At 57.9% G+C, this 27,534-nt stretch overlaps 1 protein-coding gene across 1 annotated transcript in view; it reads left to right on the top strand.

The window, feature by feature from the left end:
* Positions 1-19,943: 19,943 nt before the first annotated feature.
* Positions 19,944-27,534, top strand: part of VOLCADRAFT_95425 (uncharacterized protein) — a gene marked incomplete at both ends in the record, with an annotated part of 18,545 nt that continues 10,954 nt past the window's right edge. The window contains 12 exons of the mRNA XM_002954601.1: positions 19,944-20,095; positions 20,502-20,607; positions 22,378-22,467; positions 22,796-22,825; positions 23,048-23,129; positions 24,012-24,064; positions 24,335-24,403; positions 24,617-24,717; positions 25,372-25,751; positions 26,278-26,384; positions 26,646-26,995; positions 27,275-27,492. Of these exons, the coding sequence (XP_002954647.1) occupies positions 19,944-20,095; positions 20,502-20,607; positions 22,378-22,467; positions 22,796-22,825; positions 23,048-23,129; positions 24,012-24,064; positions 24,335-24,403; positions 24,617-24,717; positions 25,372-25,751; positions 26,278-26,384; positions 26,646-26,995; positions 27,275-27,492 (1,738 nt within the window). The remainder of the gene's footprint in view (positions 20,096-20,501; positions 20,608-22,377; positions 22,468-22,795; positions 22,826-23,047; positions 23,130-24,011; positions 24,065-24,334; positions 24,404-24,616; positions 24,718-25,371; positions 25,752-26,277; positions 26,385-26,645; positions 26,996-27,274; positions 27,493-27,534) is intronic.

The raw sequence follows: 27,534 nt of genomic DNA, 5'->3' as shown, positions 1-27,534 counted from the left end.
GCGGCTACACCCATCATTCCCCCCCCCCCGGCCGGCGCTTGCACCCATCTTCGCAAACCTGCAGCTTCTGCAGCCCCTGCTGTGTCCCTATTGCGCCGGGCTGTGGGCCTGTGCTGGGCCATCCGTTTAGACTGCGGGGCAAATCCAGCAAACCATGCCTTGTGGTTTGAAGCGGAGAAACGTCCTGGCCTTTCCCCACACTTGCAATCCAGGCTTGCACGATAGATGGTAGTAGTGGTATTATTATTATTATTATTATTAGTAGTAGTAGTAGTAGCAGAAGCTAAGCTAGCTGCCTGTTCAAAGCCCCTGTCGCAAGCTTACCGGCTTCTCAAGGTGGCTGGTGTAAGCGGTCGTAGTTAACATCATCATCAGCAGCAGCAGTAACCTGGAGTTGGATAACAGGAAGGAGGAGAGCTGTTCGTCATGGTGCCATACACGCTGAAGCTCAGTTCCCCCCCCCCCGGCCCACCTCCCCCCATGCCGTCCTGACTGGTGGCAGGCGCGGGCTACCCCTACCCGGCCCCAGCTGGGCATCCGCCTCCTCCGGGCTATGGCGGCTACCCGGCCCCAGGCTATGGCGGCTACCCGGCCCCACCTCAGCCGGTAGGGTGCTGGTTGGGTCGGAGAGAGGATAGCTGGCTGGGTATGAATGCGAGCGGAGCGGACAAGTAAGGGGCTGATTCCCTTGACCAATTGCTGAACCATTGGCAGGGTTAACCAACCTTATAAGCAAGCCGCAAGCGCGTTAAGTTGGTTCTACATACTCTCTGTCGGCGTCAGCATCGGCACGTTTCCTTTCCATTCCTGGTCGCGACTGATGTCCGCCTCGGCCTCGCAGGGTATGGAGAGGTAGTGGCGGAGATGCTGGAGACTTGCACTGCGACCTGCGCGGGACAGCGATGATGAGACAGGGACAGAGAGGCGGCCTCGCATAGGCGTCGCATAGGCGAAAGGCTGCAGCGAGAGCCGCTGCCTCAGAACCCTTTAATGGGAATTGGGTAGGGGGGTATGCAGCAGGACAAGGCAATGCGTGAAGGCGTGAGGCAGGAAGAATGCGTGCATGCCAGGATTCAAGTTTTTGCTGTGGTGGGGGTGTGGAGGGGAAACCAAGGCGCGTGTGAGGGCGTATGCCAGCTGCATGTGCGCGCTTTGGTGTGTTTGGGTTTGGGACCCCGGCGGCACCGGAGGCGATACACCAGGCATGTCTTGGGGCGCTGTAGGGGACTGCGCACACACACAATTGCATGGGTGATGGGGCATTGTATTGTGCAAGGAATAGTAAGGTGAGCTGTCGACGTGCAAAGTTGATGGGGGATGAGCTGGGCCCGGCTCTGCTGTCTGCTATACACTGGCTATTGCAGAGCATACAGGACCCAGTTGGAATGGTTGGTATGGCTCTTTTCGAGTGCCGTGAAATACATACATACATACATACATACATACATACATACATACATACATACATACATACATACATACACGCAATGAGGTAGATAAAGTAATCATGGGGGTTTAGTGTACAGGCTTGGAAAGCGAGCAAAGAAACAGGAAAAACGGGTAGGACAAACATAGCCTGTCTGTTGTTACTGCCCTTTGGAATTGGAACATAGCCTGTCTGTTGTTACCGCCCTTGGGTAGGACAAGGGCGGTAACAACGGACAGGCTATGTTCCAAGGGTTGGCTTGCGTCTAGGTGCCTGGCGGTTCCTATTCCCATGTCGCTCGGATGCCATCCGGATGTTTTCCGGTTCAAGCGAGGCAAAGTTTAAACAGATGGGCAGGGAGCCTTCAGGCAGCGAGTGCGCCATCCGCACGGTGGGGCCGGCCGGCCGTGGCGAATGAGTTGACGGGGGGGGTGTCGTCGCCTGTGGTGGTGGCCTGTAGGCCACATGCGGCGGGAGGGGATGATCGCACATGGTGGTCAGTCAATGTTGGGTGTTGGTGGATGATCCAGGCAAAGCCGTCCTTAGCGGTCCCTCTTTCTACTGAGGGCGCGAGCACATCGCGATGCAGCCGCAGGGACACGTGGGATGGATTGGATAACGGGGAAATGCGCAGCTGGTGGAGTGTGGAGGCCATTGAAAGGATTGGAGCTCAATGGGATTGGATATGATGTGAAACTGCAGGTAAGGAACAGGGGCACCGGCACGCAAGCGCAAATGTGCAGTAGGCTTGCAGTGGAGTATGGGTAGAAGCTTTTTAAGGGGGTTCCAAAACCTTTCTGGTGGTAACGCCTGCTGTTTGCTTCTGCTTGCTTATGCACAGTCCTTTTGCTGAGGGCGCCGTAGGCGCGCGATGTCATGGAGTGTAAGACGTGGAGTGGACGCGCCGAAAGGCCCTCCGCCAAGGGCTGTGGGTCTTGGCGTTTGCCATGGCGGAGGGCAAAGCGTCGCTGTGTGGGCGGGGGGATTAAATACATCTAATCCCAAGCGGAAGCATTCCTTTTCAGAAAATTGTTGTTGCACGGGACGGAGAGCACCGGTCTAGCAAGCTGAGGACAACCACGTTCTTTCACGTTCGGTGGCCCTAAGGAGAAGAAGAGGAACGTAAACAGAGCAGGGGGGAAATCAGCAGGAATGGAAAGGCAACCGTCGGCAACCGGACCTAAGCCGGCTGGAACCCCAGGAGCGGAGAGGGAATGAGAGTCAGCGAGAACGGCTGCCTAGCACCGTATCCTTCGTTTTCTTCCCCTTCGTTTTCTTCCCGCTGGCACCCATTCCCGCTCGTATTAGCCTCCAAGAGCAGCTGCAGGTTGTGATTGGCGCCTCCTAAGGCTTTTTGAATCCGCGGTGGAAGTTGGACTGTCGCAACACGCCTCAAACAGCAGAAAGAGTGAGCAGATAGACGCAGACATAAACGTGACGAGTAAGAGCCCCACAGTCTTGTAAGAAATCACCCTCCGAATAAAGCATATAGAGCGGGGAGGCTCCCAAAGATGGGAGCGTTGGCAGTTTGGTACTTGGGTTGGTCACTGGTGGTCAACTCTGTGGCTGCCCCATCGTCGTGCACAAATCCTGGCCCCATCATACAGCCACATCTAAAATGGTGGGACATACATAATGGCACCGTTTCATATGCCAGGGCCAGCTGGCAAAAGTCAACCGTTGGATCCGTTCTTTGCGTTATTGGTTGCCGTATACGTCAGCTTTTGTTAAGAAAATGAACAGCACCAGCCGCACGGCAAGGCATAGTTCCTGGGGAGAATCACCTGCTGGCTTTCCTCAGCCTTATTGAAAACCGGCGAAACCGATGATGGTCCGTACCACGCAGAAAAAATAGTGGGAGCTGGACGAGCGCATCACAGCGGCACGAGTTTCGTCAGGCTACTAGAATTATAACTCCCTATTACATTACTGTACCTGAGTTATCGACGACTTTCATTCAACAGTGTTGCTGCCGGACCACCTTTAGAGCCTGTGTACTAAAGCAAACGCACGCACTACACGTCAGTTGGCATTTCAGGGATGTTCCAACAGCTTGGAATGAGGGGCGGCCGAGCGGCCGGGTGTCTCAAGCTCGCATGAACAACACCGTTTCCGACGGCTTATTGCTCTTGTTGCATCTGAGCTCAAGGCTTGCGCATTACTGTGGCGTATCTAAAGCAAGGCATGAGGGCAGGCGGACAACACAGGCTCCTTACTTGCCTTACTCGCACCGGGCCTCTTGTGGTTACGTTACAGTCTCTTACGCTATGGCTGGCGGCATGGGTATACGTCAAAAGGTACGCGTTACTATTCTTCGCGCTTTGCTAAACCAGCCCAGGCCAAGACCTTGCGGTCGATGATCTTTCGCATTCCTGTGATGACCGGCTGTACTACGCTCTTGATAGGACCTCATATGCCTGTTTCTCCCCGTCAGGGTCGCGGACCAGGTTTTATGCTGTACCGAACCTGACCGGTACCATCGGCATCTCGGCTTCGTCCGAGAGTTGCTTACAGGCTATCCATGCCCAGGCGTTGGTCATCATCGCCGCGCCCTCTTTCGGGGCTTTGCTTACTTCGCAGCACGGCCGCAGCTCGCGTTCCGGTTGCACGCGTCCAGTGCTTGGCAGGGCGTGGAGGAGCTGTCAGAAACCTGCATCGCTTTGACCAACGCCACCTTTTGCCTCGCAACAGCCTTCTTTCCGGGATCCCGTTTTCAGCGCGTGGCCCGCCGCACGTTCTTAATTGCGCCATGTTTCCTTCACCACCTCCTTACGTTGCTGCCGCTGCTGGTTTCAAGCCCTGGTGTCCCCTCCGTGCTATCGCGGCTGGTGCCTCTCCGCCCTCTTTTCCTGCTGTACTTCGCCTTGACAGGGGTGAGCTCCCGCACAATGCAGCCCTTTTAACCGCCTCCTCCCTCTAGCTCCTACCTTCCCAACCCTTAACTTGCCCTTCCTTAGCTGACCAGCAAGCGTTTAGTAACTGCTGACTGTGCCGGCCCGGGGTTCGCGAAGGCAAGCAGGCAGGCAGTCAAAGTTGGTTCCGGAGCGATGTGGGTCTGGTGCAACTCATGCAGCAACAGCAGTTAAGCAGCAGCAGCAGCAGCTGTAGGATTTTTTGCAGCAGCATAGCAACTGTCTGGCAATAGCCCACCCTCGTCCCTTACCCTTTCCGGTCCTGTATTCTAATTACTTGGCTGCATGCTATTGTGCGCAAAGCACTGCGGCAATGCCTTCCTGACCTAATCGTGTCCGCCTACGTCTGCATGACCATGTTTGCTTTTTCATTCTCTCCCCCTTTGCCCCCACCGCCCTGCCCTTTTAGATGCGCTGCTGGGAGGTGACGCTTGCCGCAGCCGTCACGTTTGGCAGCACCGTGGCCACCACGGTGCTGCTGCTGCGCGCCGGCGTGCCCATATACTACCAGCCCGTCCGGGTGCTAGTTCACGTGAGTGTATGTTGTGTATATGTGCGTGTATGTGTGCAGGGCAACGATAAAAGGCCTGCCGGCTTGTCTGCAGGCCGCAGCGGCCGCAGCAGTTGCTGCTCAACTTCACGGGCTGTTCGTACCGGGGGATGACTAGCCAAGCCAGATCGTTCTGCCCTTCCGACGCAGACCAATGCATGGATTTATGAAGTCTCGTGTAACTGGGGTCGCACCTCCTTCCAGTACCGGTGACAGTGAGACTTTTCTTCCGGCAGACGGGGTGGTGCGGGTGCCGGATGGGAGGGCATGGAGGGTCCCTATGCCCAACGTATGCCAGTATGCATCATGTCATGTGCATCAATTGCCCAGTATGCCATGTATGTCTGTCACCCGTTGCGCATCCTCCTCTTTGGACCTAACTACCTGCTTGTGCGCGTGCACGTGCGCGTGTGCCGCCAACTACATGTGTTGCCTTGCCCCACTCCGCCTCGCCTCGCCTCGCCCCGCCTCGCCTCGCCTCCGCCCCGCCTCGCGTATCGCCTCTCGCTCCACCTTGCAGGTCGTACTAGCGTCGTTAGCGGCCGTGGCGTGGGCCGCGCTCTGGGACGGCTTGCTGCCTGGCACGGTGCGTTTGCATCGACTGCGTCTGGGCCTGGGTCAGAGCCGCAGCGGCACCGCGGCGTTGCGGCGCGTGACTGCCCCAACAGCAGTGAGTCGCAGCGGCGGCGCCGCCGGTGCTTTGACACTGTGGCTGCGGGCTCTTTCCTGGCCGTCGATGGAGGTCCGCCTGGCGGCGTGTCCGCCGGTTGTAGCGCCAGCAGCGGGCCTTGACGGCATGCCACCGGCGGCGGCGGCGCTGGTCGTACCGGGGGAAACGGACCTAAAGCGGCAGCTTGTGGTTTCACCGGTGGAAAGCGACGCCGGTGGCCGCTGCACGGTGACGGCGTCAGCAGGACCGGTGACGGCGGCGGATGGAACTGAAGTGGAGGGTAGCGGCTGCGGTGGCTGCGGCGTCATTGTCAGGAAGCGGAGGTGCGTGCGATAGCTGGTATGACGGGGTCAGAACTCACGCGATAGGCCCTCACGCGGCGGTCGCAGCCTTTATTATGAAGGTCCCATCCCGTCCATGGACTCCTCATTTGTCAGATCGGTGAGGGCAGTCCCTAGAATAGTACCCGGGAAACGTCATCGTGCCGTTCCTTGCGGCCGTGCATTCGAACAACCTATGTCTTCTTTTCTCGTATATATCTATTTCTCGCCACTATTTTACAGCACCGGAACGAAGCGCAAGCAGTGCCGTGCTGCAGCTGCTCATCAGGCCGCCTACGGCTTGGCTCCCTGTCACACGTGGTTGCAGGCCGGGGGGAGTGGCGATACCGGCTCCTCCAGACGCTTCCGATTTACAGCCCAGTGGCGGTTTAACCGTCCTGACGGCTACTGTCACTGCTGCGCCTGGTCGTTGGTCCAGCAGTGGCTATAGCAGTGGCTGTGGCAGTGATAACGGCGGGCCCAGGGCCCTTGCAGCTTGCCCCACGGCCGCGGGTTGTACGCCGCTGTGGCCGCTGTCGCTGCTGCGAAAGCCCCACGGCGGCGTCGCCGCCAGGGACACCAGCAGCCTGGCAGCTGAGACGAAGTTGTCGGCAATGCGGGAGCTGCTCGGTGGCGGTGGCGGGGCATCGCAGCCGACGCCGTCGCCGCCGCTGCTGCGCCAGCGCCTCAGGTCGCTTCTTCGTCGGGAAGTGCTTCGAATTCGAATCGTGGGTGCAGAGCCGGAGCAGCTTCCTGACGACTGGCAACAGGCTGTATTTGGGCACTTCGACGGCAGCAGGTGTGTGTGTGTATGTGTGTCTGTACGTGTGTATCTGCAGTGTATGGCTGCCTGCCTATGGGTGTCCATATGAGCGCCTATTTAAGCGTTGAACACAAGCGTATGTGCGTGTGTGTCCCTCCGGCACCTGGGCACCGTTGATATCGTCCCCGTCCCATTCGCGTTTGGCTCTTTGTTTGGTACCGAATGTTTGGCCCGGCGATAGTGTTGCTATCCTGTAGTTCCTTCCTTAAGCGGGTCAAGCTGGGTCTCAGAGATTGATATTGTAAAAGCGTTTCGTAGCTTCTTGTCAAGGTGACATACTTGGAACCATTAAAAGCTTCTCAAACTTCACCAGGCGCTGCGGCAACCCTGCCGTGGACGGCGTCGCCGCCGTCGCCGCTGCCACGGCTCCGAGGTACCTCGTCAGCGGCGTTGCCGTACGGCGCGGCAGCATCTGTATGACTGTGTCGCTCGTGCAGCTACCGTGCCACCATGACGGCGGCGAGGGCGCAAGTGGGATAAGTGGCGCCGCGTGGGTGCAGTACGGCAGCGGCGGCGCAGCGGCAGCGGCAGCGGCAGCGGCTGAGGTTGCCGGCGTTGGGCATCCACCAGCTGGCGACGCCACGGCGGCGTCGAGGGATGCAATTGAGGCGGCAGGCCATGGCCGGGACGCAGGGGAAGCGGCCACAGCCATGGCGGCGCCGTCGACAGAGGCGGACACGGATGCGCGCAACCTAGCACGCGCGGCGACGGGGCCACAGCAGCTGCCGTGCCGTTGGCCTCGAGCATCGGCGCGTACGGCCAGCACAGGCGGAGATGGTCCACCGAAGCACGTAGATGACCCGGCGGCCTTTCACCACAGCGTCGACGGCGGGCACGCGGCTGCCGCCAGCGGTATTGCCGCCGCTGCTGCTGGCCCGGATGGCCTCGGTGCCACCGGCGGAAGCGGTCTCTACAGCGGTGCGGCGGGCCCGCGTCGCCGCGTCGCCGGTGTGTGGCGTGCGGAGCGCCACGGCACCATCCGTAGCACCAGCCCCGCTTCCACGCCCGGCAACAGCAGCAACCCGCTGCTCGTCCTTGGCCCGGCAGCGACCGCGGCTGTTTGCATCGGCAGCCCACTTCCCTCCGGTCTGGCTGGCCTGGTGTCTCCTTCAGCATCGCCCTCCCCTGTGCCGGGCCTGGGGCTAAGCCTGGGTGCCTTCTTGCACAATCGGCCCATGCGGTACACGCCTCTCTTGTCACCCACTCAGCAGGAATACATCTACGGGGCCCCGGGGCCATGCGGCGCTCGCGTCGGCAGCGCCGGCTTGCTGTCGTACGCAACTGAAATGTCGCTGCCGGGTATGGTGACAGCAGCGGCGACGGCGGCGGCAGCAGCAGCGGTAGCGGCGGCGACGGCTTCACCACTGCTGCAGGACCGGGGAGCTGGGCCGGCTTCTTCACCGACCCATGGGTCGTTAAGCACGGGCGGCGGTGGTGCCGCAGGTACGCCATCCGCTAGCATGCACGTGGCGCAGCTGTTGGACGCGATACAGCTGCGCAGCCGTGACACTGCCATGACCAGCCGGGAGACGCGCAACGGCCGCATGCAGAGCGCCTTGACGGCGGTGAGTACGGTTGACGGCAGTGGCGTTGCGTTGCACCTGCGGCAGGTGCTTGGGACGGAGAGCTGGGAACCCGACGAGGCAGTGAGTAGCAGCTGGGAGGTTGATGGTGTTTACGAGCGGCCGTTGCCGCCGCCGCCGCCGCCGCCGTTCTTGCAGCAGCAGCAGCAGCACCTTGATGTCACTGGCAGAAGCGGAGCTGCTGGCAGCGTTTTGAGTCCGCTGATGCAGCAGCAACTGGCGCCGCAGGCGGTGGCCACGGGCAGTGCCATAGCTGCGGCACCTGTACGCATTGGCGCTTCGGCTGAGCCACAGCCGACCCGCGAAGTAGCGCCGCATGCCGTACCGCACAACGCCACGTGGGGCTCGACGGCAGCGGTGGCGGCGACGACAGTTTGGCCCTCGCACACCGGCGGCTTGGCTGTGCTGGCGGACCCCGCGTCGCTGCCGGTACGGGACGTCGCCGTGAAGCCCATCCTCATTTGCAAAGCGGCGCTTGTGCATGCGGCGGCGGCTGGCAACCTTGCCGCCAGCATCCCGACAGCCGTAGACGCGGCGCCAGGGTTACAGCCGGCCCCGTCGGCCGCGACTGCTACAGCGCACCTGGATAGTGGCCCTGATGTCGGCAGGTATCATGCACCCACCGCCGCCGCCGCCGCTGCCCCTGCCGCGGCACCGCCTTCAGAGCTGGAACTGTCCCTCGTGTGCGCACCGGCGACGGTTTCCGAGCTGAGCGTGATGTTGCGGTACTGTGGCCCTACCAGTACTTTTGGCGAGCAGACGTACCTGCCGGTTCAGCTACAGCTTGATTCTTCGTCTCCGGCCGTTGCCGCCGCGATCCGGCTACAGGCCCTCGCCAATGACCGCGACGGCCGCAGCGGCTGCGACACCCAGGCGGCGCGTGACGTGGCGGAGACGGACGTGGTTCCGCTACCAGCGCACGCCACTGTACGAACAGCCCTGGCGGGGCTGACTTGCCCGGGGGTGCTGTACGTGGAGCTATGGCACGGACCACAGCTGTGTGCATGCCTGCCGGTCCTGCTCTTGCCTGAGTCTGCGGCGGGCTGGGCACATGAGGTCTGTAACTTGTGGCAGCAGCAGTCGGAGGAGGGTGAGGCCATGGCGGCGGTGCAGGGGCGCGCGGGTGCTGCCGCCATGCCGGCGGCGGCGCATCAAGTGATTGAGGATCTGGGCGGCTGGCTGACGTACGCCGCGCACAGGCGACACGTTGCCGAGCGCGCGGCGGCGGCGGCGGCGGCGTCCCAGCACAACCTTTCCTTGTCATTGCGTTACCACCAGAATCAGGAGCTTACTCAGACGGCGGTGGCCAGCGGCGGCGGTGGCGGCATCGCGTCGTCCACCACTCTCGCTACCGTCTCGCCGCCGCAGCTCCTGGACGAGTGGTTCTCGGGCTGGCTTGGGGATTGTTTGCTTGTGGATCCCGCTGCCGCCACCGCAGGGGTCTCGTCCTCCTCAGCAGTTTCGCTGCCGCCACCAGCTGCCGTAGCGGCGGCGGCGGCGGCAGCCGCCGCCGCCAGGGCTCCCTCCCCATTACAGTATCCAACATCACCGCCACCGGTGCCAACATCGGTGCCATTACTGTCCGCGCAGCAGCTGCCGATGGCAGCGCCGGTGGCGGCGGCGGCGGCAGAAGGACACGTGGCGTACAGCGCCACGCACGACGCTGGCGGCGCCTGCAATCGCGAGCTTTTCCACGACATGATGCTCCAGGAGGGGTTTAACTGGCTGGCGGACTGTGTGGAAGCTGGTTGCTGCGGCCTGGCGGCGGCGCTGATGGACAGCCTGATGGCGGCGGGTTGCTCGGCGTCGGAAGTGCTTCGTACATGCCGCTCCGCCGACGGGCTGCCGCTCGTCCACGTCGCGGCGCTGTCTGGCAACCGTACATTGATGGAGCTTGTCTGGGGCTGGGCTCAGGCCGCCGGCACAGACTTGCTCGGGTGGCGTCCGCAGCTGCCGGTGGCGGCCGCCGCCGCCGCCGCCGCCACCACGGTGAACATCGCACCGCCAGCGACTGCCGCTGTCATAGACTTGGCTTACGTGCCGCGGCAAGGAACGTCGGAGGACACCGCAGTGGGAACACCGCGACTCGTGGGCGACGCGCACAACACCATCGCCGCCGCGCAACCTGTGACAGCAGACCCTGACGGTGACGGTACTACTGCCTATGCTGCTGCATCGGAGCCACCGAGTCTGAGCCGCCCGCGACGTTGGGGACGTGATAAGAGCGCGGTCGTGCGAATTCTATTCGAAACGTTCTCGGCACTCCGTACAGAGGCGGCGACGGCGGCGGCCTTGGATGAGCTGCAGTACCTGGCCGTCATCCTACGAGGACGCGTTGCTATGCTGTACGCTGACGCCGTCGCAGCGGCCGGGCGGACTGGTCGTGCAGTTTCTCGCCTCGTCGCGCGGACGTGGTCCGCTGCAGCCGCCGACGCCGCCGCTGCGTCGGCTGCGTTCGCGCGGTGTGCCACCGTGGGCGCTTCCTGGCGGCGGTGCTTGGCGGCGATGCAGCACGGCGCTGAGGCCGCCGTGAGAACGGCCGACGCCGTCGTTATGCGAGTGCACTCTCTGGCATTGCATGCGAATGTGCTGCTGTTGCATCGCGATGAATTCGGTAGCTTGGAGGAGCACCGCTTCGTCAGGTCGGTCGGTTAATGTGCGGATGCGGGTGGCATGGGTAGACTAGATGGCTGGCATTTTTAGGTGGATGGGGTGGGTCATGGGGACGGGGAGCTCTATGCGTCGTCATCGAGCCGAGCGAATGCTGAGCAGTCAGTGGCTGAGGGCGTGGATGATGCGGATCCCACGTAGATCCCGAGTTTTGAATGCCAAGATGTATGTATGTATGTATGCATAAATGCATGTATGTGTATGTATGTGTGTATGTATGTGTGTCATGTGTGTGTATGTGTGCATGTATAAATGCATGTACGTGTGTATGTATGTCATTTCGGTGAGGGGTTTATATTTATTTTGTCCTGTACTGGCCGTACCATGTCTTTGAATGACCAATTGTCCATCCTCCCATTCGAATGAATCCAACCATCCGAGTCCCCCATGACTTCTCTCCAAACTCCCACGGCCGAGCGCGCTCTCGGAGGCTCTCCAGTACTCCCATACCTCCCGTTCCTTAACTTCACGGCCATTCCTTCCACCACCATCAGTGCACCACTCGCCACCAGCATCACCTCCCAGCCACTCTCTCTCACTCACTCTCCACCACACCATGGCCCTGGCCCCCTGTGCCGCATGCATCCCATAACTCCTTCACAACTTCCCTCTCCTCAACGCACCCTCCGCAACTCCTGAAGAACCGCAACGTCCGCACATCCATACACACCCACACTTGGTGCCCTTCAACCTCCGCATGGTCGCTTGCCCCCATGAAACTCCCACACACGTCACACACCCCTCAGCTACTTTCAGCAGCACCACGGCTGGGTGTTTTCGACCTGGTGCTGGTCCATGGTTCCCCTCTACGCGCTCGTCCTCTGGCGTCACGTGCTGCATCGCCAGTGGACCCAGCTGGCGTTGACGCCCCTGTGGATGTGGATGTACGTCGTGTGCGCCGCCGCTGACGTGGCGGGCGCCACCGCAGCCTATCGGTCGCGTACGGAAGCCCTGGCGGCGTGCATGCACCTGAGCCATTCGCTGTCTAAGGCGCTGTACTGCGCGGGTTTGCCGTCGTACCCGGTACCGCCGGGGCGGGGTCGGCTGTACTGGATGGACGTGTTGGCGTGTGCGACATTGTCCGCGCTGTGCGAACCGGTGAGAATGTTGTCAGGGGGAAAGGGAAAGGGAAAGGGAGGGGGGAGGGGAAAGAAAACGTTGGGTTGGGGGGCAAACTTAGAGTGTGGACGAAGCAGTGCGTCCTCCAGCATCGCCGGAGAGTTGTGTGATTTGTGATGATGATGTGATGTGATGTGATGTGATGTGATGTGATGTGCCGAGCCGAGGTGGACTGTGGTGGGGTCGTGGTGAGAATTTTATAGGACGTCCGGAACGCCCGGGGTGTGTGTTGGTTTGAGTTTGGGGGGAGTTCTCTCCCCCAGCCCAAGGCCATTAGAGCCTTCCACCTATCCACCTATCCACTTTCATCTTCAACACCTCGTTAGATAGCGCTGAGTGGATTCTTGAGACCTTTCGAGCGAGCGATGACGTTGCTTTCCAGAAGTCGTTGCTGTTTCTTGCTGCTGCTGTTTCTTGCTGCTGCTGTTGTCGCTGCTGCTGTTGTCGTTGCTGCTGGTGCCGCTGCTGCTCCTGGAGCGGTCTGCTGTCACTGATACTGCTGCTGCTACTGCTATCGCTGATGTCCCAACCATTGCTGCTGCTGCTACTACTGCTGATGCCGATGCTTGCACGGGTTCCCGCTGGTCCGCACAGGTCCGTATCTGCGTCGCCTGGCCCCTGCGTCTCGTGAACTTTGCCGTATCTACCGTGCTTTACCGGGTCACTGATACCGCACCCACCTTCCTCGAGGCGTTCCTTCTCTCCGCCTCATGCCACTGCTTCGGACTACTGACTCAGCACGCTGTGGAGTCGCAATACCGTCACAGCTTTGCAGCTCGACAGCAAGCTTCGGACGGGATCGCCGGCAGTGGCGCCGCCGGGCCGACTAAGTCGTCAGGCGGCGCCGCCGCTGCCACCGCTGCTGCCGCCGCCGCCACCACGACGATCGGGACTCCGCCCGAACAGCTGCTATGGCCCGCGTCTCCGCAGCCGCTGTCAATCTTCGCCTCGTGCTCGCCTCGGTCCAGCGCCCTTGCATCCGCCGCAAGTGTCGGTTTCACCATCGCCGATGCTGAGGACTGGTCTATGGGTCTGTCTCCAGCGCCTATCGCCGTCGGAACTGCCGCCGCCAGCGCCGTTGCCGGTACTACGAATTCTGCTACTGGGAATGCTGCTGCCACTTCCACTGCTGCTGCTGCTGCTGCCACTGCTGTTGCTGCTGCTGCTACTGTTCCTACCCTACGGCTCGACGGGCCCGTGTCGTCATGCCATCACGCATCCGCAGAAGCAGCGGATGCGGATGCGGATGCGGAAGCAGGGGCGTTCAGGGTGCCTGAAGCTGGTTTCGGTGCGGCATTGGAGCAGGACGGCATGCGTGTCGTTAACGGCAGCCACGACCGTGTGATGGCAGTGGCAGCCGGCGGCCCTGCTGCCGCTGCCGTTGGCTTGACCGGCCTACGTGCTGTGCCCTCAGGCTTACCGTTCTTGGACCCCCAGGAGGATCGTTTCTTGCTAGCGGACGGTCTGTGGGAGTCATCCGACGGAACAGGTGGCTGGCCTTCGTCATCGCCCTACGATATCGCGCCAAATTCATCGGAGCCGTTGGCGTCGCGTCCCTCGCCATCGGCATCTCCTAGGCGTCTACCGCGGCCGCACGCGCAGGCGCGGCTTCCGACGCCATCGGCTTTGCAGGAGCAATGGCGACAACTGCAGCAGCAACAGCAGCAACAGCAGCAGGTGCTGTCCCTTCTGTACTCCCGTGTGCAGCTCCACCAGCATTCGCCGTCGGTGGGGTCGGCAGCGTCGCAGGAGGCACTGCTGAGGTCAGGTGCAGTCGTGGGGGCCGGAAGCGAAGGCGTGTGTTGCAGCCTTGCCTTGGACGAGGAAGACGGGGGGATCCCTTCCCAACTGCGCGATGCCTCTCGAGCGGAACAGCAGACGGTGAGGGAGGACGGAGCGGACGAAGCCGGCAGCCGAGTCTTACGCACGTGCACGCCCTTTCTGGCACCTGGCGTTGTCGATACGCAAGCCGCAACCGCAACCGCGACCGTCAGCATTACAGACACCGGAGGCCCTACATCCTCTTCTGCCACGCCAACGGCATCAGCATCATCATCAGCAGCAGCGGCGGCGGCGGCGGCGGCGACGATGACAACGACGGCAACGACAGCGGCTGTAGCGATCTCTGGCCGTAGAAGCAGTAGCTTTGGCAGCGGCGCCGGGAGTTGGGGCGAGAGTGCCTGCCTTGGCGGCGCCAGGCGCCGTGGGCCCAGCGGCGTTGACGTCAGCGGGGATATTGGGCACGGCAAGGGCGGGAGCGACTGCAGCACGGGACTCTGTCGTAGCCTGGAGAATGGGGGTTGCTGTAGTGACAGCGGCAGTGGCAGTGGCAGTGGCGCCGGCACACGACAGAGCGGGAGCAGCGTCAGCGGCGGCGGCCGCCGTAGCTTCCGGCAGCTGGTTTCCCGCGCCACGGGCTGGGTGGCCAGTACCCTCCGTCGCCGGTCTTTCCGCAGTGCGGGTTCCGGTAGCCGCAAAGCCGGTCCAGTAGGCTGAGGTTCAGTAGGCTGATATGTAGCATTTTACATATCAAAAATGTGTGTGTATTGCTTTTTAGCTTTCCGCGCAACCCGTGGATGTACCACGGCTTATTTCCGTGGTCCAGTGAGCATTGAGGTGCTTGTCATTGAGGGCGTAATGCTGTAGAGGCGCGTAAAAGTACCGCAGGAGTGTCCAGGGCGCAGGCAACAGGCAAAAAGCTTAGGGAAGAGGAAATTCGGAGGGAACGGAAGAGGGTTTCCATCGGTAGCCCTCAACCGCCAACAGAGGGCCTTCGGACATGAACGTCTACGTTTACAAATAGAATCGGACGGGATGGGATGCTGCTGTTGTTAAGAGGGCGTGATACGAAACAAGTAGAAAGGTAGGAGGGCATGGTGATAGGCTTCTGGTGCTGTTGCATGAGAGAACTGGGTGAATGCCTTTGTGTGCCGCCTTTGCGTCGTCTTGGGCTTGTTGATTTCCATGGTCAGGTTGCTCTGCTCACACTCTCTCTGCGTTGCTGCGTTGCCCTGCTCTCACTCTCGGCGGTTCTTGCACATCTCGCCACATCCTTCAACGTCCTCGCCATGCACCTCTCATCACCGGTGCCCTTAAGGATAAAATCCTTCCGCTCGACCACTCGTCAGCAGTCTTTTCACAGCGCCCTGCGGGTTCTCGTCCTTCGTCGCTCTTCTGCGCGCCGGAGTGTCGATTCCACGTGTGCGCCCCAGCTCCTCTACCATCCTATAGCAGTCCCAACCCGTTGGAATGTGCGCGCGAATTGGTGGGTCACTCGTCGCACGAAAACACGGAGCACAGTTTGGGTTCTTGAGTGCCCTGTTATGCCCTCTTTTGCCTCGTGTCCGTTTGGGGGGAGCTTCAGCGTTATCAGCCCGGTTTGGCGGTATCTGGGTAGCTGTTTGTTTTCGTTTTACATGGGTCACTGGGTTCAGGATCTATGTCGGCCCTAGGTCTGTATGGGGCCAGGTCTATATCGGTCGCGTCAGCGAGATTAGCGGAGTCAGGGGGTAGTTGCGGCGGCCGTGTATGTGTTGCCTATAGGTCTGTGTGCGCGGCTTTAAGAGGAGATGTGTGTGTGTGTGTGTGATATGATATGAGTTATGTCCTTGTGCGCCATTGCTTCATTTACCACGTGGAAAGCGTGTTGTGTGGTGTGTGGCGTTGTGTGGTGTGGTATGTGGTGTGGTGTGGTGTGGTGTGGTGTGGTGTGGTGTGGTGTGGTGTGGTGTGTGGATTGCCTTATTGTCTTGTATACCGGTACTTCTGTAGCCTGGCGTCGTCTGGCTCAGGAAGGGTGAAGATGAAATAAAAGAGGAAAACGAAGCAAAAAAGGAAAAGCGGGGCCCCTGGTGCGAGTGTCTGTCTGTGTGTGTAGGGGTGTTGAAGTGGGTATGGCGTGATTTGTGGCTTGGATTGTGGCAAGGCGGTGTCGTGCGGGTTGTGTGGCGGCGCGGGTAGCACAAAACCGGCAAAGTGTATCATAGGCCAACAGGGAGAAGAGGCCACAGCGAGCAACACCATTCGCGTCGTGTCATGTCGCATTTCCGATGTATTTCCCCGCCATGGTGTCATCTAGGGCGGCTGAGATGGCCAACCGGAGGTGCGGCTCCTGGCCGCTTGCTCGGATGTCGGTCCGGTCTTTTGGCTGTAAAGGCTGGGTATTTTTTGAGGGATAGAGCTAGCTGGATACCTTGGCTGTTAAGGGTTTTGCGAAGGATTGAGGTCTTGTTGCATAGTTGCAGGAATGGATGATGTCTCTCGCGCAATAGGTCTCGCAGTACTTGGAAAAAAAGGATTTGGGCCTGTCGCAGTTTTTTATTGTCGCGGTTGTGTATATGCACACCGCGTTTTGGAGGGCTCCCAGGTTGGGGGTCCTTCTGGAAGCGGTGACCTGGGAACACACTCAAGTACGACATGATGTCGTACGAAAAGCTGGGAATTCTCCTGTACATAAGTCCCACGCGAATCATCACACTCAGCAGGATGGTGGGTTTTTGGCGTGTGGACACGTGTGGTGCGACAGGAGGGTGATGCGGCAGCTAGGATCTTTTTGGTTGTGCTGTGCAGGGGTGCTTGGAGGGACCGGCTAGGATGGCCCCAGCGTAGCTTGGGGCCCCCCTCGAACCCGTTTTTTTTAATGGGAAAACACATTTCCTTTGAATTCTCCATATTCGCTTTGATAGTCTTGACAAATGTAAATGTCGCGGCGGGCCCTGTTCGTCGTCGCCATCAGCAGCGCGCTCACAGCAGCATGGACTGGTCCTGCCCTTGTCGCTATCCTGTATGTACACACATGCATGTGGGGGGGGGCAATACACGCATCCACACGCTTACATGGGTTGGTGGGCTCGGTGAACTCGGTGACAACTGTTTCCCCCGTTAACTCAATGGTGTGGGGAGCGCGAGAGTTGTGGTGCAGGAGGGGTGCTGATGGCTGGTTGGGTTGGACAGCAGCTAGGTGCTTGCGTGTGTGCGTGTGCTTGCGTTGATGCATGTGCGCGTGGAACGAGGGGGGCAGTGCCATCTTGGGTAATACTAGTTGTGCAGGGGGGCGCAACGTATGCTATATCCGTACATGTACGGGAACATCGTGTACGTCGCAACTGCACATGTACGTATGCATTTCTGTCGTGCTTGCATGTACGCATGCAAGCATAGGCACTTCGTTCTTATGCGTGTGCTATGTGTATGTATGTACGGTGTTATTCGTATGTTGTAGGTCTCATTATCCTCGCCATCATCAGTAACAACAGCAACAAAGGTTATCATAATTAATGAAGGTGACGGCGGCGTTGTGATGCGAGTGGTGATGGCGGAGTGGGCTTAGTAGCAGCAGTAATAAGGAGGGGGAGGAGGGGGAGGAGGAGGGTGTGTTCTAGAGATGATGTTACCGGGACTCCGCGAAGCGCCGCGGCAACAGTAACAAGCCTGAATCACCATCCATCCATCCATCCATCCATCCATCCATCCATCCATCCATCCATCCATCCATCCATCCATCCATCCATCCATCCATCCATCCATCCATATCATTGTTTTATCTTCCCTTCCAACCGTCCTCTTCCGTTCCTGTTTCGGTGATCTGAGACTAAAACTGAGTTTTTGGCTAAGTTGCCGGTAAGGCTGGAGGATGATTCGCTTGATTCGTTTGGCTTGGTTCGCCTTGACTGTCAAGTGGTCTGTAGCTTCCCATGCACGTCATTGCTACTGCTACAGCTACTGCTACAGCTGCTGCGTGTGCGCCACCATACGCGTTCACAGTGTTATCTGAACCCAATACAGTCCAACCTTGCCTCTTGGTAGTTACTCCGTACAGTACACTATGATGTGTCCTGCGGAACGCACAGTAATGCAGGCAGGTCGATTGAATGCGACACGCGACAGAGTTCAACTACGATTGGAGGGCTTTGGCTGCGAGCTTCCCCAGGTTTTAGATGACACCGCGTACTACTGGCAGTCGGTCAGTTGGTCGTTGCGGTTCTGGGTTATAGCAGCTGCTGCGCTGTCTGGGCATTTTAGTCGGTGGGCTAGGCGGCGGTAGCGTTTCTTTTATACGAACCCTATTTTTGAAGTTGCGGAGATTGCAGCCTTGGCTGTGTGCTGAGAATTATGTCGTCGGTCCTCGGATACGCCGCACGTTCAGTCATATTAAAGTGTCCTTTGGGGTGAAATTATTGTGGTGCTCTTCTTCATGTCTGCGTGCGTGCGTGCACGGTATGAGTCGGCTGCGCTAAAACGATTGATATGCTGAAGGGCAGGAAGGCAGGAAGTGGTATTTGCGCAGTGATGGTTTGATTGGCGGGATTTGGAGCCTGTAGGGCTGAGGGCTCTGCCACGGCGTGTGCTTTGGCGTCTTCCCAGGGAGCTTTGGCTTTTGCCGGTGCGCGTGTTGACCGGTGTGGAACTAGGGCCCCGGAATTGAGCGTCAACTTGTGTATATGCACTACGTATATGCACGTATGTATGTACACACCGATGATGTGGTAAATGGTGGCACGACTTAGCAGGGTTTTCTGCGCACCACCAAGTCAGCCAGCCGAAAGAAGGAGCTGGAGGCCGCCGGTTTACCGCCTGCTTCGATGTACTTGCAGGCTGTTAATGCTCCTAGACAGGATTGTCCCTTTCCATCGTTTGCAACCGTACTTTCACGTACGGCCTTCCCCAAGAAAGCCAATATATCGGGTTGGTCCGTGTTTCTGGTCTTGGTATATGTGAGCTGAATATTCCGCATGTTCCGCGTGAGCATTCCGAGGACTCATCCGTTGCGGTGTTGGGGTGTCATTTTCTTGTTGCGACGCCTGGGTGCTTGCTCGGGGCAGTTTACCACGGGTTTTGCCCCGCTGCTCGCGAATCCTTGCCGGGGGGAACATGACCTCAAGGACATTGCATTGGAATAGGGGTATATTGTTAAAAAAACGAATTCGAATTGTAAGGTGCTGCATCTTAATTTCTGACTGTAGCATCGCCTTCCAATCATCGCGACCGCATTAGTGTGCGGTGGAGTTTATAACGTATTAACATTTTATCAGCATCTACTGAGCCGGAACATAAAGCATGGTGTCTCGGCGTGCATCGTCGAGCTGCTAGAATGAATCGATGGGGCGGCAGTCTGCGGACTCGGCGCACCCGCTGTTATATATATAAATCCAACAGCCGTGATCCTAGCCTTAATTTGTTAAGAACCTCTTCAGGACAAATGAGTCCAAGTGTATCGAACGTTTCAGCTTCATGGCCTCGTGGCAACCTCATGCACCCAAATATTACGGCTAGACGCGCCTGTTTCGCAGAGGCGTGCATGCATAAACGGAATATTTAAAACTTGGAGGATCTGGTTTTTGATTTTGGTATTACGGGAGGAATTTCCGTTACGCATAACGTGAGCTAACCAACCGATCATGGCGCCTTCGTGCCCTTAATGAATATAGACAGTATCGATACCAATTAGTTGTACAAAGAATAAAAATACTGATTTGTGCTGCTTTTTTGCAAATCAGACGGCATCTGCGCAGGCATGGATGCAAGTGTCAGGCCGTCGATGGCCACGGGGCCGAGGCCAAGTTCATCGCGCAAAATATATAAGCCTGGAGATTTTAAAGAGCACTAAAAGATTATGGGCTGCACTTCAGAGTGTAGGCTGAAAAAATGGCAGGAAAACGAAGGTAGGCAGGTAGCTTGAACCGTCGTACCCATATTATAAATGTCCGGAATAAGTTTCAGCTTTTGCAAGGAATAAAATTTTCAGATTAAATGACAGCGGTATTCAAAATGTACCTATACTGGACAATGACCAAAAACTCCTTTGAATCTTAATGCGGACCATCAGCAAGCCCATCTTTAGTCGGTGAAATCTTTAGGATGCATCAATGACATGAAGGGTTTCCCCGACCAGCTTCTGTTCGCTTGCGTGGCTTTGGCAGCCTACCTTACCCCAAGCACAGCTTTCATTACCAACGAATCAATCATCATAAATGGAGGCCAGCTTGATGCTTGTGTCAAGGACCTAAGCCGGAATGTGGAAAGGTACTTCACTGGCGACGAGCTTAGGCTTCTACCGGATTCCGGTTTTGCAGACCGTGGTCCTGCCCAGCATGCGCAACCAGATGATTTACAGTTTAAAACTTCTTGCTTTATACATACGGTTATAAAATTCGGCGCTCTGGAAACTAGAAAAGCCGAAAGGCTAAGCGGCGGTGCTTGGTGTGCGCGTGTACGCGATACTGCCACGCACTAGGCCTGTCCACGCCGTGAGCTTCGCTTCACTCATATTTCTCAGGCATATAACCATATTCGAGCTGTCTTCAACGACAGGATGACCAAGCACTATTGCGGTAGCGATCCAATCTCTCCTGGTTCCAGACCCAGCCGGAGCCTAAATATAAAGTACGCGGTGTTGTCCCCCAATTCCCGACATGTCTTGATGTTGCAGAACTTGCGGGTTGACACCAAATGCGACTGACTACGCCGAGGCCGTCGCTGCTGCTGTAAGGGATTTCGTAGCGACATGTCTGCGCCTGCAGGTGCAGCCCGAAAGGGTAAGCCGCATCAAGAATCCCTTGCAAGGAGGATATCTTAAAGCCACAAACACTGGGTGGCCGTGTTGGATTATGCGCAAGCTGTCTCCATGCCAAGCCCCCAACGCCTCCCGCTGAACAGACTTCGATTCCTTGATACTTCAAAAACGTTAAAGTTCCTCGTACTCTCCCGCAGTAGCTGCAGTCCCGTACAATAATATTTATATGGACATGCACAATAACAGGCTTGCCAGAGATTACGGTTCAGGAAAAATGTGCAAGGTCACTAGACGTATTAGTATGGAACTTGTAAATCTTTGTGAAACTTGTAAGATAGCTATGTGGAAGGGCAGGAATGGAAGAGATTATTGGGCGTTCGGCGGACAGAGGGCGCCGATGACTCCCTAGACCTTTGCCTTCGGGCGCGTTGGCGAGATTGTTAGCTTGGCCCTCTTGGCCCTGGCCGCCGCCTCGCCGCCATGCGGCCGCGCGGCCGCCCCGCCAGGAGGCACGGAGGCGACAGCTGGTATTTACGCAACTATGATGGCTGGGTGGCGGGTTCAGCTGCTGGAAGACGCTCAGAAGCTTTTTTGAGGTTAAGCTGTCCGGTAATAGACAGGCCTTGTACAAGGCCCAGCCTTGGCGTGTCTTAATAAGGCGCTCTCGTCATTTATGTAATCTTCCGCCGTAGCCGCGAAAGCTGGAGCTTAGTCGTCATGTTTTAAATATAAAAACCTTAACGTTTTTAATAATGGAATCGACGGGGAGGATGAGAGCGTGCGCTGGGACGCGGAACGTTACTTCGCAATCCTATAGGCGGCGCCTGGCCGAACCGTGGCACATCCCGTAAACACGATCAGGCGTGTATTATGTCGTTTATAATTAACATTTATCTTAAAATTTGTTATAAAGCCTCCCGATTACAGAAAACGTGCGATGAACGAGGGGCCGAGGTTTGGGTTCTCGGAAGAAATCGCTGCATCAAGACCAAACAGGAGAGACAGGATGAAAGGATTAGTGATCATTAAAAACTAGCAAAATAATGAGTGTGTGAATGGACGAAATACAGTGAAGGCGAAGGCAAATGTCCTAGCAAGGCTTCAGTCTCTGGCTGATGATGAATGCCCAGATCCGGATTGGCTCTCTTGCCGCCGGCATCGTAAGGTGCCGAGAGCACACACGAACCAAGTGGCAAGCAAGATAACTGAGGATGTTGAAAGCACGTTCCGAACTTTTTTTTGTGTGCTTATGTGTGTGTGTGTGTGTGTGTGTTACATGGTTGGGGGTGCGTGACCCCATACCTGTAAGACTACCCATACGAGCCGAAGGCCCAAGTGCTTATGTGGATGTGAAAGGCCGGGAGTGGGTTGGACAACGCGTGGCAAACCATTGATCAACGAACACGCGTGGCGCCTGAGGAAGTCACGGGTCTATCAGCCTCACCTCCAAGGCTGGTAGAGCAGCTGCGTATTGTGTTGCGTTCTCACTTCCCTTGGTTGCTCCAATCGGGGTGTGAGCCTCACATAGAGTTTATGTATTGTAATGTAATGTTACAGAGTGGGAGGCTTCTGGGCCGTTTTATCACTTAGTGTCACTTAGTGTCACTTAGTGTCACTTAGTGTCACTTAGGGTCACTTAGGGTCACATAGACTTTATAGATGTAGGCGACAATCTGCCGCTTCATGCGCCTCACGTTGCCGTTATCATTCGCTTTTAGAATCCCGTCATCGAAATCCCTTTTCCAGGTCAATGCCCCCACCATGCTTGCTGTTGACGTACCTCCGGTTGCAGGCCCCACGCATCCTGGTACCCCAAGCACCTGGCATCCTAACGATGCTACAGCGGCACGCTACCGAGTACGAGAGCATCACGGGAGTGCGGGTGAGAGAGTGAAGAGGCGCCCAGGGAAACCGGGCGAAGGGATGGCGGCCGACACGGGACGGGAGTCGTGTCTCGTCTTCATGATCCGCGTGTCAGGGACGGCGCCTTTGTGTGCGTGTGTGTATATGCCTCTGAGGTGCCAGCATCCCGCCCCCCTTCCTCCCTACCTAGCTAGATCCGGATCCACGCTTCCAACAGTGTCCCTAGCAAATCCCCCGGTCCTGCACACTCCCGGTGCCTTTTCCCTTTCTCCATTCTTTTCCTTTTGGCCTTTTACCAATCCTACCCGTCCTCTCCATCCATCCTCTCTTCACCTTACGTATTGCAGGTGATCCTGGACCCGGTAGATTCGCTGCAGGTTAGCCTGGGGAACCGTGGCTGGATGGGAGGCGAGAAGGGCTTAATTAGGAAACCCCAAGTTTCAAGGATAACGGGCGACTGGAAGCGAGAGAGGGTTTGGGCATGTTGTCACCCTGCTGCTGCTGCGGCTGCTGCTGCTGCTGCTCACCTGGCCCGCGGTCACGGCTGTTGCTCGGAAATGTTGTGTATATGCATTTGTCGTGGGGCATTGGTGCTCTAGGTGGGGCAGGAGGCAAGGCAGGAGCTGATGTCTAACCTTACGGATCTTTCGGACGGCTGGGTGCTGGATGCCGGGTCCACAGGTAAAGGCCGAACCTGTGCGTGTGTGTATATGTGTATATATGTATATGTTACATATTGATCCGGGCCTGACGCTGGTGCCAGGGGCACTTTACCGTACCACAACATGAACGACCTCCGAAGCACACCATCATTGGAGGGGCGTTATGTTGATCAGAATCCTAACCGTCCTCCCTAATCAACGCAAAGCGCCATCACCTGTTCGATCCCTCTGGCCAACTACATACACCAGCTCTCATTCCAAGGAACCTGTGTATATACAGTAATGTGATCTCACACGGGGCCAGAAACCCGCGAGGACATGGCTAGGAATAACCTTACGTGTGTATGTGTATATGTTTTTTTGTATTTCTCATGCACATCGATCCGGGTTTGTAAGTGTAATTTACACCTTTAGTTGTGTTACCCTGTTTGCCATTCACATGACATCTAAACTGCATGCGAAGGTGGGGACGAGAACCAGGGTTTCGGAGGGGGACTGTAGGAGGAAGGCCCACCCTACCCGGCGGCGAACCGGGTGGTCCGGGGGATGGATGATTCATCGCATGATACATGCGGAGCGCTGCGGAACACCGCAGAGAGATTTACTCTAGTAACCCCCCATAAACAATACAGAGATTGTTTTGGAGTATCAACGAATATAGAAACTCTGTGACCAAAGGGACACTTGTTTCCCAACCTGCTGCTACTGATGTACATCCTCAAGGCGCCTCCGCCTCCATTTAGGGAACACGGGAGGCAAGAGAATACGCGCGACCCGCTGCAATTCCCCCGTAACTGACACTCTTCTGCGCACTCACACCACCTCTGCCACCTGCTCCCCAACCCCTTTCGGCGTCCCCTTGCTGTATCCGCGAACTGGCATGGGGTCGTCCGGGACACAGGGTTGGTCGCAGAGCTGCAGGGCTTTCAGAGCTTGAACGAATATGTTTCTGAGGTGGGTCATGGTCTGGTCTGGTCTGGTCTGGTCTGGTCTGGTCTGGTCTGGTCTGGTCTGGTCTGGTCTGGTCTGGTCTGGTATGGGATGGGATGGGATGGGATGGGATGGGATGGGATGGGATGGGATGCTTGGGGATGAGACTCAAGACGGTCCCTGGAGTCTGTCCCGTCCATGTTTGGTACGGGCCGCTTAGCATTTACACCGCTTTGTAATGCAACCGAGGGGTGTAACGCACACATTATTCTGTTTTGGCGTCTATCGGTTCAGGATTCTGACCTGGCCTGGACGGACGTCGGTCTCTTCTTCCGCCAAACAGCTGCAATGTACGATGGCCAGGTGCGAGCAGGTTCTCAACTGAGGGGGGAGTGAGTGTGGAGGGGGCCAGGGGGCATGCTGTGTGCGCTAGGAGGGTTAGGGTTGTGCGTGTGTTTGCGCGTCTCGGTGCGGCTGTGTGTGTATGTGTCCCGCTTATGACACAGCCAATATCTCTAAAATCCTTCCCTGCCAAAACCACTTAACTTCAACACTCCCATTCACAACCCACCACAGCTCGCTGACGATCCTGATCCTGGCCCTGAAACTGCAACATTCCCCCTCCTCAAGGTCATCGGCATTCCTCTGGATGGCGACCTCCTCCTATTGTATTACAGGTGAATCAGCCAGCCAGCCAGCCAGCAGCCAGCTGGGAAGGGCTAGGGCTAGGGCTAGGAGTAGCAAACCTTCCTTCTCGCCGTTTACTGAATCCCTAATTCGGCTGAAGGAATGCGAAACTCGAGATGGCCACGAGTGCCAGCTCGTTTGCCACCATATCACTCCCCCTGCACCTCACATGAGATGGAGGTACGCAGTACACATGAGATGGAGGTACGCAGTACACAATGCGTACGACACAGCGTGTGTGTGCGTGTGCAAAGGAGGCCCGTGCTCTTAGCTCTCTGCTGAACCGGGTGGTCGATATCCCCACGCGGCGAAATACGTGGTGTCGTGCAGGGCGGCTCGCCAAGCGTCCTCGCCTGACGAACCGTTCCGCGCCAAAATCCCCTAAGGCTCCATCCACCACCTAATTGACAGCATTTATCCCCATTATTGGGGACGATTTCCCCCCCCCCACCGGCTCCCTCACCCTTACCACCCACACCAATGCCCGACCTCCTCCGTTTCCTGTCACACACTGCGGCTACTATCAAACTGCGGCGCTACGGCATGTACGACTGCAATGCTGAATGCGGAAAATGGTGACGATGATAAAATCAATGGCGCCGTAGGCGTGATCTGTTCCTTCGCTTCAACCTGTCCGTCCCCAGCACTTGGGGGGATCTCGTAACTCTAGCCCGCAACATGAACGGCACGGATACCGACGGCGATGGTCACGGCGACCTGTACGGCATCTGCTTCGACGATTCCGGGCCGCCGCCAGTCGGCAAAGCCGCTTTCCTGCTGTTTGCCATGGCGGCACCGTACTTGCAGTACAAAGGTACGTCGCAGGGCACATTTTTCGACCCGGAGACCATGGCACCGCTGGCGGACAATGCCGCGATGGCTCAGGCTGTACGGCACTACCTGGCGCTGAGGGCACTTGACCCGAAAGAGGCTGAGCAGGGCTGTGGCGGCGGGGCCGGCGGGGACGGTGACGGCGAGGCCCCGGCGTTCCGGCGAGGGTGTTGCCTTATGACCGTTGACTGGGGTGGGTACATGTCCTACCTGGTGGGGGGGTGGGGGGGTGGGGAGGTGGGGGGGCAAGCTGGCGGAGGTGTGCGCCCCGCGACAACGGGGCGTCATGGGGCCGGCGGGGTTCAATGTGGCCACATGTTGGGTTCCCAGGCGGAATGGGAATGTAAGATCTGGAGGAGGAGATGTGTAGAATCCGAAGGGACCCGAAGATTAGGACGCAGAAGAAGGGGGCACCAGGTATATGAAGAGAGGGGGTAAGTTAAAGGGGGGTAGAGACGGCGATGGAATTGTAGCTGGGGGCAGGGAACACGCCGGGGGCTCTACGGTAGAGGTATTCATACATATTCATTGGCGGGGTTGCGGCCTTCAGAGCTCGAGCTTGGTGCGGATCTGGGTGGTCGTCATTCGTGCCGAGCCTTGAGAGGGTGGAGGGATTCCATGCCGTCATGGCGTCGCCCTTTCGCCATGACGGCGGAAGGGAGAATGACCACCTCGCCAAAAGGATCCGTCCTTCCTCCGAAACTCCGTTCCACCCTCAGGTGACGAATTTAAGGCTAGCGCGGCGCTGCTGTCCACAGCTGCCACAACAACCGAAACTGAAATGAACAACGGCTCCGTGGCAACTGTAAACGGCTTCACAAAGCCCGTAGAACGAAACAACGCCTCCGACCCTAGGGGCAATCTCAATAGCAACGGTAACTCTGGCAGCAGTAGCAGCAACAGCAGTAGCAGCAGCAGTAGCAGCAGCAGCAGTAGCAGCAGCAGTAGCAGCAGTAGCGGTACTTGGGCCGCACGCGGTATGCGGCTGGGTGTCGCGCGCCTTCCTGGGTCGACCCATGTGCTCGACCGCTCCACGGGCACGTTAGTCCCCTGCGACAGTAGGCCCGACATGTGCCCATACGCGCAGCGACAGCAGCTGTACGACGGCCGCATCGCACTTGTCAACTTCGCGCCGTACAGCGCCTTCGGTGGGTGGATGGGGGCCGTGTCAAGGTTCGCGCCGCCTTTGTACCGCCGTCGCGTGTACGACTTTTTTGCGTTCGTGGCGGCGCCCACCAACAGCTGGCGCGACGTGCTCGACGCCAGTACGGACATCGATCCGTACAGGATAAGTCACGTGCGCGACGACGGGGACGACGGGGAAGACTTTGGGCGGTGGCTGGCTGCGGGTTATGACCGTGACGCGACGCGGGATTACCTGACTGCGATCCGGGAGGCTCTCGGCTCCGAAAACACCGTGCTGGATAATCGGCTGCAGTGAGTGACCCACGGTCGCGCGGGTTGGCAACATTAGGCAGTTGTTGTCAGCAACTGGGGATAAAGCGTTGAAGAAGTAGAGAACGAGATCAAGCGCGGTGCCTAACGCTAGTAGGAGAGTTAATCCTCGAGGACTTCCGGACCGTGGGGGGTGAATCCCGTAGCTCGGGAAGAAATCCTGAAATTATTGTGAACAACGTTTTGTTCCAAGCATCCAAACGAAAAATACGTCTCTCTCTCTGCGTTTTCCCCCTCGCGTGTGCGGAACCTGACATGCAGGTACGTCGGCGAGCCGTACCGGCTGTACTATGAGTACGGCCTAAGCAACCTGACGTCGAAGGCAGCACCTGACTTGACGGTGGAGTCCGTGCTGCGGAACATTCAAGCTCAGCTGACCGCAGCTATAGCTCGAGTTGTTGGCGGCGTGGCGCAGCTCCAGAACCAATACTGCAAGCTCATCGGCTGCCGGGTGAAACCCATTGATGGCGGCAGCGGCGGTCAGTCGCCGGCAGGAGATTCAGGTACTTTGGAGCAGTACT

The sequence above is a fragment of the Volvox carteri genome (assembly GCF_000143455.1).
Source record: "Volvox carteri f. nagariensis unplaced genomic scaffold VOLCAscaffold_44, whole genome shotgun sequence".
NCBI classification, from domain to species: Eukaryota; Viridiplantae; Chlorophyta; class Chlorophyceae; order Chlamydomonadales; family Volvocaceae; genus Volvox; species Volvox carteri.
This window is presented reverse-complemented; position numbering and strand designations above follow the sequence as displayed.